The 13,179-nt window shown below is 35.7% G+C and overlaps 1 protein-coding gene across 12 annotated transcripts in view; it reads right to left on the reverse strand.

Moving 5' to 3' along the window:
• The window catches only part of RYR2 (ryanodine receptor 2), a 794,016-nt gene that overhangs the window by 84,818 nt on the left and 696,019 nt on the right, over positions 1 to 13,179 (reverse strand). For all 12 annotated transcript variants that reach the window (XM_043925904.1, XM_043925902.1, XM_043925903.1 and 9 more), the window contains 4 exons: positions 10,288 to 10,387; positions 8,987 to 9,066; positions 4,861 to 4,937; positions 3,993 to 4,066 (listed from right to left, as the gene is read on the reverse strand). In XM_043925904.1, coding sequence (XP_043781839.1) covers positions 3,993 to 4,066; positions 4,861 to 4,937; positions 8,987 to 9,066; positions 10,288 to 10,387 — 331 coding nt within the window. The remainder of the gene's footprint in view (positions 1 to 3,992; positions 4,067 to 4,860; positions 4,938 to 8,986; positions 9,067 to 10,287; positions 10,388 to 13,179) is intronic.

The following is a 13,179-nucleotide window of genomic DNA, read 5'->3' on the forward strand; positions in this document are numbered from 1 at the left end:
ATGTTATGGAAAAAACAGGTAGGACTTTTTGCCAACCCCATAAAAATGAGGGAAATTTAACAAGGTGGGATAAAGATACATGGCAAACTTACATGACAACGACAGTATAGAAAAAGGAGTATCAACAATTAGTCCGATATCCTTATACCGCTGTCCTATATTTGTGGATACAGGGCTATGACCACGCTATGCCGTTTTATATAAGGGACTTGAGCATCTGTGGACAGGAAGAGGGTCCTGGAACCAATCCCTCATGGATCTCGAGGGACAGCTGTATACAAACCTAGAGAAGCATGTATTTCCTAATGGTATCTCAATCCAGATGGGGAGTATCATGTGTAATCATAAAAAGCTTAAAAGTGGTATTGAAACTTCAACAATGGATTCAAAAATTGGCAATAGATGGCTGCCTTTGAAGGGAGACATTAGGGGGCCCATAATTCTAACCTATGCCAATGTGCTGGACAAAAAATAAGTCCCCCAAAGACTACTAGAGACTGGAAGGAAAGGGAATTGGCTTGTGGAATTGGCAAATTAGAGACAGAAAGAATGCCTGCATTTTAGCCTTGATCCTACCACACTGCTGTGTGACCCTGGACAAGCCATGGAATCTTACTTTGCCTTGCTCTGTTTATAAAACAGGGGAAAATAACATGGGAAAGTCATGGGTACGAAAAAGTTCATGTATTTAAGTTACACATTTTACAAAGTGACATAATTTATGGTCATTTCATCATCAGCAACAGATTTAGCTTACTAAACAGAATTGGTTAGGATGGAGATTTAGATCTATCAGATTATTTTCTCAGTCCTGAGCTTATACCGCATAAGCCTAAAGCTGTGAAGCAATGAGATCACTAATGGATTTAGATTTTTCAGTCTTTTCTATATTTTCCAAGAGGGATGACCTAGGTTCTTTCACCTATAAGGGTACATACTTTTCTTAACAGTTGCAGAATCTTAAAAGAATGGCCACGTAACAAATTTTTTTTTAAAAAATGCCAAAGATAGAGTCAGTATAGGTGTTCTCAATCTTGGAAATAGTATAGTAATCATTAGAGCCAATGAGTTGTCATTGCACAGTCTCCTAAGAGGTCTCTTGATGAAGGCAGCAGTGTGTACTGAGAAAGCAGAACTTAATCTCTGAAGCCATGCTGACACACAGAATACTGTTTGAGAAAATCTCATCCCTTCTTTATCACCACCACATGTCACGTCTTTTAGAGACTACCTTGCTTCCCTGGTGGCTCAGAGGTTAAAGCATCTGCCTGCAATGCGGGAGACCTGGGTTTGATCCCTGGGTCGGGAAGATCCCCTGGAGAAGGAAATGGCAAACCCACTCCAGTACTCTTGCCTGGAGAATCCCGTGGATGGAGGAGCCTGGTGGGCTACAGTCCATGGGGTCGCAAAGAGCTGGACACGACTGAGCAATTTAACTTTCTAACTTTAACTAGCTTTGCAGTATCAATGCCATCTTTGTTATTATGCTAGCCTGAAGAGTAAATACTTGCTACTGTTTCTAGTGTTCTTCAAATTTGATCTCAAGAATGAAAGGTCATTTTATGTTAGAAGGTTTTTAATATGTGATATTTTCAAAGGCACAGAGAAAAACTGTAGATCTCTTAATACTTGGAGGTGAACTGGCAGAGTCCAATGGCTTAAAGGAGACTCCACCATTCACCACCCACCCTGGATCAGCATTGATTTTCCCATGCACCACTTGGTGCAGCCATAAAGCCACAGTATGTCCAAAACAGAAACGCCACAGGGAAACTATTGCACACATTCACTCATTTACACAATAGTTGCAAACACTGGGTCCACCAGAACTTCTTTTAAATGAAAGAACAGAACCAAACAAATCCAAGACCATCATTTAAATGCTTGTTGCCCCTTTATGTCTACCATGTTAATAACTACACATCCTCATAGGGAGAAAAAAAAGGAAAGCTTGATACATAAGTTTTAAAAGTAAAAGGATGCATAATGATGAAAAGTAAATAAACTACTTGCTAAAATGGTCTAGAAAAGGAAAAACGCACAAAAACTGTCACTATCAAGACTGTACATCAAGCTAACAACAAATAAAGGAGCAAATAAAGAAAAGGCAGTTCATTTTTAATAATTACCACGCTCATGAGTGATGACTGAGGAAGGGAGAATATACATGGACAGTAGTTGAAAGGAAAGGAAATGGGGAAAAAGAAAAGAAGTTGAGACATTGTTTTTGTTTTGCTGTTTGTAAGGAAATAAAATATAAATGTGTTAATCAATTTGGGCAATAACTTTTGTGTGCATCTTTAAAAAGAATAAACTAACCAAACCAATCTCATATTGAGAGACAGAACTAATTCTCACATCAGGATGGCTGCTCTTATCAACTTATTTCTGAATTGGGACTCACAAGTGTTATTTCAATCCATATCTGGTTGATAAAAGTCTAGGAGGCCAGGAAAACAAACCTGTGTGGTCACTATTTCTTTGTGGGAGCTGATGTAAAGAGTGACATGGAACGGTGAATGGAATTATGTTCAGAGCCTCTGGTACATTAGGCAAAAACTTCAGGGGAAAATAAAATTGATTACTAATTCCAAAACAGGGAAGTCAGATAGAGAACTGACTCATTTTAAGGCACTTTACAGCTGTAAAAACCCTAGGACTTCTGTGAGACCTTAAAGGCAATGCAGTTAACGGGGCGTGGGCTTTGTAGTGGCTCTGAATTCTCCAGACAGGTCCATTAGGCCAGGAGTTGTAATTAGTGACACAAATATTAGTAATGAAGAGATTTAGCTTGAAGTTCCTTTTCAGAATATCTAAGTAAGTTCAGAATTCTGCTGGTGATTTTTCTTAAAGGTAGCTAACCCAATTAAATAACCAATAATAATCAAGTATTAACTTGATGTCTGAACTTCTACATTCAAATGCCAAGCAGAAAATAAAATTACACAGGTGATATAGAAGCAGCAGCATTAGAATATGTATAAATGATCATCTTTAAAATACAGGAAGAAAAATGCAACTAAATTCTTTTTCCTATTGTGAGAACAAAAATATACAGAGATAATTAGAAAGATTTGTTAATTCTAAAATATTTTAGAAAGGCAAGTGGACTACCAATGCCAGAGGGGAGAAAATTTATTTTTTTTGCAATAAGCGTAGTTTTTTAGAAGACCCAATGTTCTAAAACTAATACATTGATAAGGTGACAACTCCGAACCAGACAAAACAAACAAAAACAGATAAACGCACGGGGCCTTACTCAAACTAAAATAATTTAAAAATCAAACACAAAAGAATAAAAACAAATCAAAACCAAAAATAGAGAAGATAGTTTTTTCTTAATAGATACCAAAATGAATGTGCAGCAACAATTATTTCTGCTTTAAATGCACAGTGTGCTAAATTTTCTAGTTTACACATCTATTTAAAGAGAGAAAAACTCTATTATGTGAGTTATTTTTATGCACATGTACATTAAATGATCAAAGTTAAAGACTACTCTTTAATTTATTTTCTTAAACAACTTGTACTTGAAAAGACATATGGATTTATCAAATAGAAGGATAACTGAGCTAAAAGGGAAGAGTAGTAAGAATACTGATGGACTGAAGGCTCTGAGAGCATTTCTATCCTAAGGAGATAGAATCTGGAAGCCTGCCAGTTTGCTAAAATGGCCAAAGGAAGTCAAACATTTCCTAATTTGGCTCATCCATGCACTTTATAATTTTAGATATAATTCTATGATAAGGGTTCTTTATCCCCAGCTAGGGGAAAGGTCACAGACAGTGGGTCTGAAACAACAAGGAGTCAATTACCAACATGGAAGGTTAGGTTTGGGGTCTTGGATGTGACCTATATAGGTGTCTAACTATGAACTTTTAAATGAGTCACATAAGCACGGAGTCCATTTAGATAACCTCGCATCTCTCTGTACTGGAAAGGTAATTTCAGGGAAGAAGTGGGGACAGGGGATCTTTTTCAGTGATCAGTACCTGATCCTTCCTCAGTCACCATCCCAAGTCCTTCAGCTTTGTTTTGTCGCTCAAATGCATTTAGGTCGAGGACACTGCAATAACAGGGAGAAAAACATTTAGAGGACTAACAGAACCTTTCCTTTCTTCAGAATGGCAAATGTATATCATGAAGTGTGAACCGAATGCTATTATGCATTGAAAACACCCTGACTCAATGTCTACCAATAGTGTTTTTTTTTTTGTAGCAGACCACCTCTCCAGGGACCACACTGAAATGATCCATTTGAAAGTCAAGTATATGGCAATAATGGGTTTCAACTTGGAAGAACATTACAAAGTCAGCAGGCATAATAATCATGTTTTTCCAGTTGGAATAGCTTATCACATTAAGTATGTGTCAGGTTCTTTAGTCAAATGCTATCTGAATGATTTTAAATACTGTAAAAACTAGAAAATGATCATAAATTAGTTGGTTAAGGATCACTGTAGGGAACGTGATCTCAAAGCTCATAGATAAAATGAAATGGACTTTTCTGGTTTTCAAAAATCATCCAAGGTCCCTATTTAAGCACAAGGAATATTATTTTAAGACATTATTAACATGGAACAAGTTAGTAATGAAGACATTACTAACATCTAACAGCAAGACAGAATATAAGACACTTGCACATTTTTGCCCCACTTGAAAGTGTGTTTAACCATTAAAAAATCTTCTGTGAACACAACATTCTAAAACAACTATATACTCCAATAAAAATTAATTAAATTAAAAAAACTGTTTCAATAAAAAATTTTTCTGTATATAAGTACCATCAGTAATGTAAAAAAAGTACTTTTAAAGATACAACCACTGAGTGGAACTAAAGCAAGGAAAGCAGGTGCTTACCTGCATGACTGCATCAGGCCAGCCAGGCTCTGAAAGAAGCCCACATCCTTTTTCTCCTTGAGGTAGTCAAGCATTTTCTGCAGTAAATAGATCAACCACATGGTCACTGAACATAAATCTTATTTTTTGTTAAATAAGAAACAACAAAACATTCTTTCTATGCTAAAATAAAGATAAAAAATATCAGTGCATACAAACATGACCATGAAATAGTGACACGCACGTCACATCAAGAGACTTGCACATTTCTGTGTGTGTGCAGCAGGACACACCCATGGCTTGGAGCAAGGGAGCTGCTTTACAAAACACCACAGGCAGCATAAACATCGGGGAAAATAGTACCCTTAGTTCTCTTCAAGTCACTCTGTCAGTATTTAGAGATTCAGATACTTGGTTCAGGTTTACTGGGAAGAAGGCCCATCTGAATGCTATTCACAGATTTCACTACAAAAGTAAGCTCCAATGCAAGTTTGATGCATGATGCAGGGCACTCAAAGCTGGTGCTCTGGGACAACCCAGAGGGATGGGGTGGGGAGGCAGGTGGGAGGGGGTTCAGGATGGTGGGACACATGTACACTCATGGCTGATTCATGTCGATGTATGGCAAAAACCACCACAATATTGTAAAGTCATTAGCCTCCAATTAAAATAAACAGATTAATTAAAAAAAAAAAAGGTGAGCTCCTTAAAAAGCAGTCATCCAAGAGCTCTGACTACCATATACTGCTAAGACAGAAATTCAGTTTCCATTACCATGGTCTCTAAACTCAAGGAATAGTGGGAATCATTTGACTATTAATTTTTCTCCTCTGTTCTCAGAATGATGTCCAGATTTTGTGGTCAACATACTGGTTAAACATAAATGTAAAAAATATTAATGCAATGCATAGCTGTGAGTATATTGTTATATGCCATAGGGAAACAGCTACTTCGACTGTGAATAGGATGTGCTGGAGGTTTCAAATAAGAAGTACATTGCAGATAATAAGAGAAACACTAAGAAAATAAAGACACTGCTCTTCTCTGAATCTTAAATTCCTATTATCAGTGCTATTTAGACAGGGATCGGCTAAGCAGTCAAAATGATGGTTAAGTAATCTTTTTTAAGAAATTAGAGTTAAAGGCAATATAAAACTAAATATGTGAAGGCTGCATACACACACACAAAGTGTAGTGTGTGTGTGTTTGCACACATATGGATATACCTACACATGCATAGATACATACAAATACAGACACATAACAACACAGCTGTTTTGGGGGTGTATGTGTGTGTGTGATAACTTACTGGTGTAATAAACATGAAGCAGTTATTAATCATTGGTCTTTTAAAACAAAATGAACATGGCTTACATGGCAAAGGAAGGTATATCTGAAGATTTAGAGAGAAAAGGAAAGGATCTGTACATACAGTGAGTATATTTATTACATGATCTCTCAAGGTTCCTTTTAACTCCAAGGATTCTGGATATATACATGTATATGTATATGTGTGTGTGTGTGTGTGTGTGTATATATATATATATATATAAAATTAAGATCTTCTGAAGTAATACGTAAGCTAAGGGAAACTATTTCTTGATCAGTATTGTGGAGAGATTAGGTAGGTTTTCTTTATTTTTCCTTACATTTTAAAAAAGTCATATTGTCTTTTACTATGGAAATCAAAAAAGAAAATCTGTAAATTGGATAGTAAAAAGATTCACTTTTATCTTTGTTAATTTCTAACTGAAATTTAGCATTCCTTTCAACAAGTAATCTAAGCAACAAACACAAGTAGGATTAATAATGGCTACGATTTTGTTACCAGTAAACATTTTGGATATTTTCCTATCACATTACAGTTGTTATAGCTACTTAAAAGTATTTAATCTTTTCTTCTCAATAATTGTTAGACTAAGCACTAGATCTTTTATTTAATGAATTCATAAGGAAATACACAACTTTATAAAAAACCTGTTATATAACATTTTGATAACCACATTTTAATATACTTTATTTCTTTTGTCAACCTGTGTAATTTTACTTTGTGCACTTATAAACATTACACCAAGAAGAGGCCAGAGTTTTCAATACAATTATAACATGTAATGATTGTATTTACAGTAAAAAAGCACACAATTTGAGAACAAGGTAAAGATGAATTTTTCAGTTCTTCTACTACTAGTTTGGCCAAAACCATTGGTCATATTTTCCTATAAGATATTACAGAAGAACCCAAATGAACTTTTCAGCCAACTCAATACTTCATCTAGTTCAAAACTGAGCCAATCCAAAAGAGGCCTTCACAATTTTGTTTGTCTTTTCTTAGACTCAAAGGTCTTCTAGGAGCATGTTCATGGCTTTGTCCCACTGTAGTGATTCCCACCTTAGTGATTCTGAGGTTCACAACAACTTGAAGTCAAACATTCTAAGGTTCTCACCAGCCTTCCTTTCCTTCAATGAGAGAAGCCCATTACCTGCCTCACTAAAACTCAGCCAGGAAAGAATAGTTATTAGTTCCCTGTTCATCAACTGTTCTTTCTCATACAGAAGCCAAGATATATAAACAAGAGATCTTAGTTTTAGAATAACACAATCTGAAGTTTATATTTTACTGTTTTTCAATAAGCATAAGAATTTTTCCTGTGCTCAGAGACACAATGTCAGCCGTGTCCCCCGAGGCATGCAGTACATGCTTGTCACGCTGTTCCTGTTTTGTTTTAAGTCACTCATATATATATATATCTGACGTAAGTGACGTAAACTTGATCTACAGTGTTGTATTACTTTTTGCTGTATAGCAAAGAGACTCAGTTGTATACACATCCACCTTTGTTTTACAGTCTTTTCCATTATGGTTTATTGTTCCCTGTGCTACACAATAGGATGTTGTTGGTTATCCACTCTGTATACAATAGTTTGCATCTTCTAATCCCAACTTCTAAGCCCTTCCCTACTCTCCTCCCCCTTGGTAACCACAAGTCTGTTCTCTACATCTTTGCGTCTGTTTTCATTTTGCAGATAGGTTCAACTGTGGAATATTTTAGATTTCACATATAAGTGAAACGGTGTTTGTCTTTCTCTTTCTGAGGTACTTCATTTCCTATGAAAGCCTCTAGTTGTATCCATGCTGATGTGAATGTCATGGCATTATTTCATCCATTTTTAATGGCTGAGTAGTATTCCATTGTGTATATGTACCACTTATTTATCCATCATATGTCGATGCACATTTAATCTGTTTCTATGTTTCAGCTATTGTAACTTGTGCTGCTATGAACATAGTAATACATGTTTCTTTTTCAATTATAGTTTTTTTCTGAATACATGTCCAGGAGTAGGATTGCGGGCTTATATTTTAATCCTATTTTTAGTTCTCTGAAGAACCTCCATACTGCTTTCCATAGTGGCTGTACCAATTTACATTCCCACCAACAGTGTAGGAGGGTTCCTTTCTCTCCACACACTCTCTAGTATTTATTAATTTATAGTAAGTCACTCAGATACTCTTATTCTAACAGACTTACAGATCTTTGCATTCAGTTGTATAGAGAAATTGCATTGTCAAATCCCCAGTCCTGATAACGTCTAACTTTCAAACTGAATATAGTTATAAAACTTGGTTGGGAAGTGATTTTATCTTATCTTAGGAGAATACAAAGATTTATAACTAGAAAAAATCCTGAACAGTGCATCCTATTTACATGTTAACCCAGGAGCCAGCTTCATACTATTAACAAAATCTCAAGAGTCAATTTACAGGAGGTGTAACACTATAAAGCATGTTCCCAAACTAGGCTGCCTAGGTAAGGATATTTATATTTCAGTATTAAAACAAAACAGCTGCTTTATGCTGACTTGGTCACGTGAAATGCAGCATTGCAAATGACAACACCACATGACATGACTTCAGACTTCTAAAGAGAAATATGATCTATTGTCGTACCTAGAGGCTGTGTTGATTGTGCTAACTAGAAGATATCTGGATACTAGAACAAGACCATAAAATAAAAACATATTTTACATAGAAAGTGAAAAAAAACGTACAACTAACTGTTCTTTTAGGATGACTGAAATAGTTCAACAGGATGACTATATGGTCCATATTTGAAAAGCACATTGTGTGAAAGGCTTAATGACATACCTGCTGTACGGTAGAGTTCCCTCCATTTAAGATAGCAATTCCAAGTTTCAAAGTAGCAGCCACCATGGGTCCAGTTTCACCTTAAAAATACAAAATATAGTGTTCCTTGTATCTCTTCACTTGCTACATTAACTAATTATATCTCAAAATGTGCACTTTTAAAGTCATTATTAGCTTCCTACAAATGTGTGCCATGGTAGAGGACAGACTGACTTATATACCAAAAAAAAATTAAGTCATAATGCATATTTTGCCATCAATGTTTTTACTAAATTCGGTTTACTATGTCCACAAATTGAAATTACATGAGAAAACAGAAAAAAGGAACAGACAGAAACAAATGATTTTGAAATACTGATACCTAAAATTATTAAAATTTAAAACTAATCATGTGAAATAAAATAATATTGAAATGAACATAAGCCACTTAAAATTTTCTCCCTCCTCCCTCAAGTATGTTTGAACAACTTTTATGATTTCCATTTCATAACTTTTATCTTATTAAGATGACTAGTCATAATTTTAAGTTATTCAAGCAATAATGACAAAATTTAAAATCCAACTTGTTGTCTATAATTTAGCATATTATGTTTTATTTTTAACGTAATTCACGTCCACTTATCTTAAAAATGAAACAATCCTTATATTTGGAGAGGAGTGTTTAATATCCACTATTACTTTTCCATTCCATTCAAATTATAGTAAAAAGTTTTCATAAAGAAGATGTTACTAATGGAAGAAAAAGCAGCTTGAATTGCCTGGCTATTGAAAAATGCAATAGCACTTGAATTGCTAAAAATGACTCACTTTAAAAATCTAAACATTTATATCACGGGTCCTGAGGGCCACATCCAGCTTGATACCTATTTTTGTAAATAAAGTTTTACTGAAACAAGGCCACACTGTTTATGTATTGTCTCTAGATGGCAGACACTATGGCAGAGTTGAAGAGTTGCCCTGAGACCCCAATGCTTGAAAAACTGAAAATATTTACTACCTGGCCTCTCACAGAAAGTGTTTGCCCACCCCTGATTTACCTGATCAGTTTGTTAGCATTGTGTCCCAATATAATCCCAAAACTTAATGAACAGAAACAAAATAGGTCTCTTAGTTAAGACTCTGATTGAAAATCATTAACACTGGATCTGGCAGAAGAGTTGGCCTCTATGAAGTCACCTGACTTCATCATAAACATGAAATTCAGGGACTAAATAAATCAGTATAATACCAACAAGGGAGCTCCCAGGGAGTAAGGGGAAATCTGAAGAATCAGCCCTTCCAAGACAGGGTAATGAGCTCACCTTTGCTGGCACTGATGGTCTGCAGCACCATCTCAGCAGCACCGCGGTCGTGGAGCCTGGCTTGCTGGTACAGAAGCTTTTGCTTTTCCATTTCTTTTTCCTGAACACAAATCCCAACCATTTATGTTGTGACTATCATTAAGCAGAGTAGCTTTCTATAAACCATATTTTCATCATCTCTTCATGTATGGGCTCTATGACAACATTATGGACCATTTCAACACCAACAATGTTATTCAACAGATGTTAACATAGTCAGCTCTCGGTTTTTCCCTTTATATTTCTCGTGATAGACTTTTGGTACTTGTTTAACAGGATGAATTTTCTTAATTTCAATGACTAGATTAGTCCAAAGCCTGTATCATACTTTTGAAGTACTGTACTTCATCATTGAAACTTGCACTTTCTGAATGATACATTTGTGCATCAGTTTGCCATGTTTACAATCATCTCCCAAGTCATGGCCATAACTTGATACTGCTCAGCAAATGGCTTGAGTTGCAAGTTATCACTGAGTGACAGAAAAACATCAACTGAGGACGTGTTGGAGTTTAAGCAAAATTGAAAGCTGATATGGATAAAAAGGTAGGCTTCAACTAAGTAGTGGACTTATGATAACAGATCTCCCCAGTCCCCCCCAAAGAATAAAAGAAGCAATGTGCCTTTATATTTTGTATTCTCAGGTGGTAACAAACAATACTGCATGGTACTGCTAGAGCAATGGCTGGAGATTGTTCTTTTCCACTGAAACTACCATTGGAAACATACAGAAGGAAATCAAAATAAAATATAAAGGCACAGCAAGTTCAAGACTGGTAGGATCATTCACTTGAGCTATTCAGTTCGCTGGAGAATTGAGACGGAACCAAGCAGTATAAGTTGCAGAATGAAAGTTGCATAGAGCCCTATGACAGCGCGTCCATCAAATGGCGTGGTAGAGAAGCTTAGTCAATGGGACATGAAACAGTCAATTAGTATCATGTCCATAAACACAACGGCCAAAACATATATGACCTAAGAGCAGGAAGAGCTGCAGCAGAAGTAGCCAGAGTGACAGCTTTGCTGCCATAAACTTTCCATCCAAAGTACGGAAAATAGACACTGGAAGATGGAAGAGGTTTAAAAAATGAAGGCTTGCTAGTTACAGAATATGAAAAAGAAAGTAAACTAAAAAGAGGGGGGGAAGAAATGGGCTCAAACAAATGAAAAAAGAAACCTTTAAATCAAAAGCAACCAACACAGACATTTATGCTGTTACCAGAGAGTTCTCGCCGAGGCTGGCAAATTTGTCTCTTAAATCTTTGATAATATCGTGCTGCGAAAACAAAATTGATCAGGGTTTTTTTTCACACTATATAAGAGCTCCTGTGATTAAATTTTATTTTTTCTTAAATTATGTGATAGGCCTAAATGGAAGCAGAGAAAAGAAAAAAAAAAGGCAGCTTTGCTTTATATGTAGCCATGCTAACATCTAAAAGGTTTGCCTTCATGTTTAAACCTCTTCCTGTGAAGTCAAAAACAAAACAAAAACAAAACCACACAGACACACAAAACCATACTGTCATTACAACACAGTTTGAGAAAAACTGAAAGAAGACCCTTTTGTCTGCTCTTCAGGTGTTTTATAAAATTAGTGAGCAACATTTGATTCTTCCTTTTAGACCCAACAATCTTTGACTTTCCTCCCATTGCCAGAGCTATTTATAGAACTTTTACTTCCCAGTTTAACCAACTCCCTTTGTGAAAGACTTTGCCAGTAAAACAGTGATAAGAAATTATTGGCTTAAGGAACTGCACTATAATTTTTCTATCAACTAAAGAAGCAAGGGAGCTAGAAAGAGTGATTCTTCTACTGACTCAGTAGAACATACAAAGATAGTCATCAAGACATCCAAAGAAGATGGAAGATGCCAGCATGCTGTATATTCTTGAGGAAAAACAATAACAAAAAACAATGGCCACTGGTGCTCCAAAAGTAGGTAGACCAACTCTAAGATCTGCCAGAGCCACTTGCACAATAGATTCTAAAATCACAACATCCTCTTCGGTAACTGAAATCACTCATGATGGACAGACCTTACGAGCACCAAGAAAGACAAGGTATCAAATTGCCTTCTTTTCAAACTTAACTCTCTGAGCAAAGATTACACATTTCTCTCACATAATATATAATTTCCAATAATAATACCTTGGGGGAGATGATGACACTCATTTGAAAAAAGAAAATGTTGAACAAAAAAGATATGTTGATCTAGAAGCAGCAAAATTATTTCATTAAGAGGGATTGACCACTCTTTTGAATTTCTTCTGTTAGATTGAATTGGAAGCTCTCTCTTCAGAACATCTTTAATATTATTTATCTTTGTACTTTGTTGTCCTTTGAGGACTGCTTCTGGGTATATAAAGCTCCAGGAGTTGGTGATGGACAGGGAAGCCTGGAGTGCTACAGTCCATGGGGTCGCAAAGAGTCAGACATGACTGAGCAACTGAACTGAATGGAACTCTGGATGTATAATTTAATCTCATTAGAAATTTGATCATGACATAAAAAAATAAAACTTTGAAAGTGAAACTATAAAGTTTTCATACAATAAAATAATGGACTATCTGGAAAAAAATCTTTCATTTTATATCTACTGCAGATTAGCTTTTCTAGGCATATTAGAGAAAGATCTTTTAAAAGTATCTTACTTAGGGAACATAGCATTTCCCCAAGTAAGATACTTTTAAAAGATCTATCTCCAAGGAACCCTACTTTTTAAAAGTATTTTTAAAAGTGGAATTCCTTGTCCCTCTCCACTCCAAATTCCACTTGAACTGCCTAAGGGTGTTATATAGGCACTATACCTTCAACCTGTAGTTTCAGTCTTTAAATTATTCCAAGGTCACAAA

Source organism: Cervus elaphus, chromosome 15 (genome assembly GCF_910594005.1).
Source record: "Cervus elaphus chromosome 15, mCerEla1.1, whole genome shotgun sequence".
Classification (NCBI taxonomy): domain Eukaryota; kingdom Metazoa; phylum Chordata; class Mammalia; order Artiodactyla; family Cervidae; genus Cervus; species Cervus elaphus.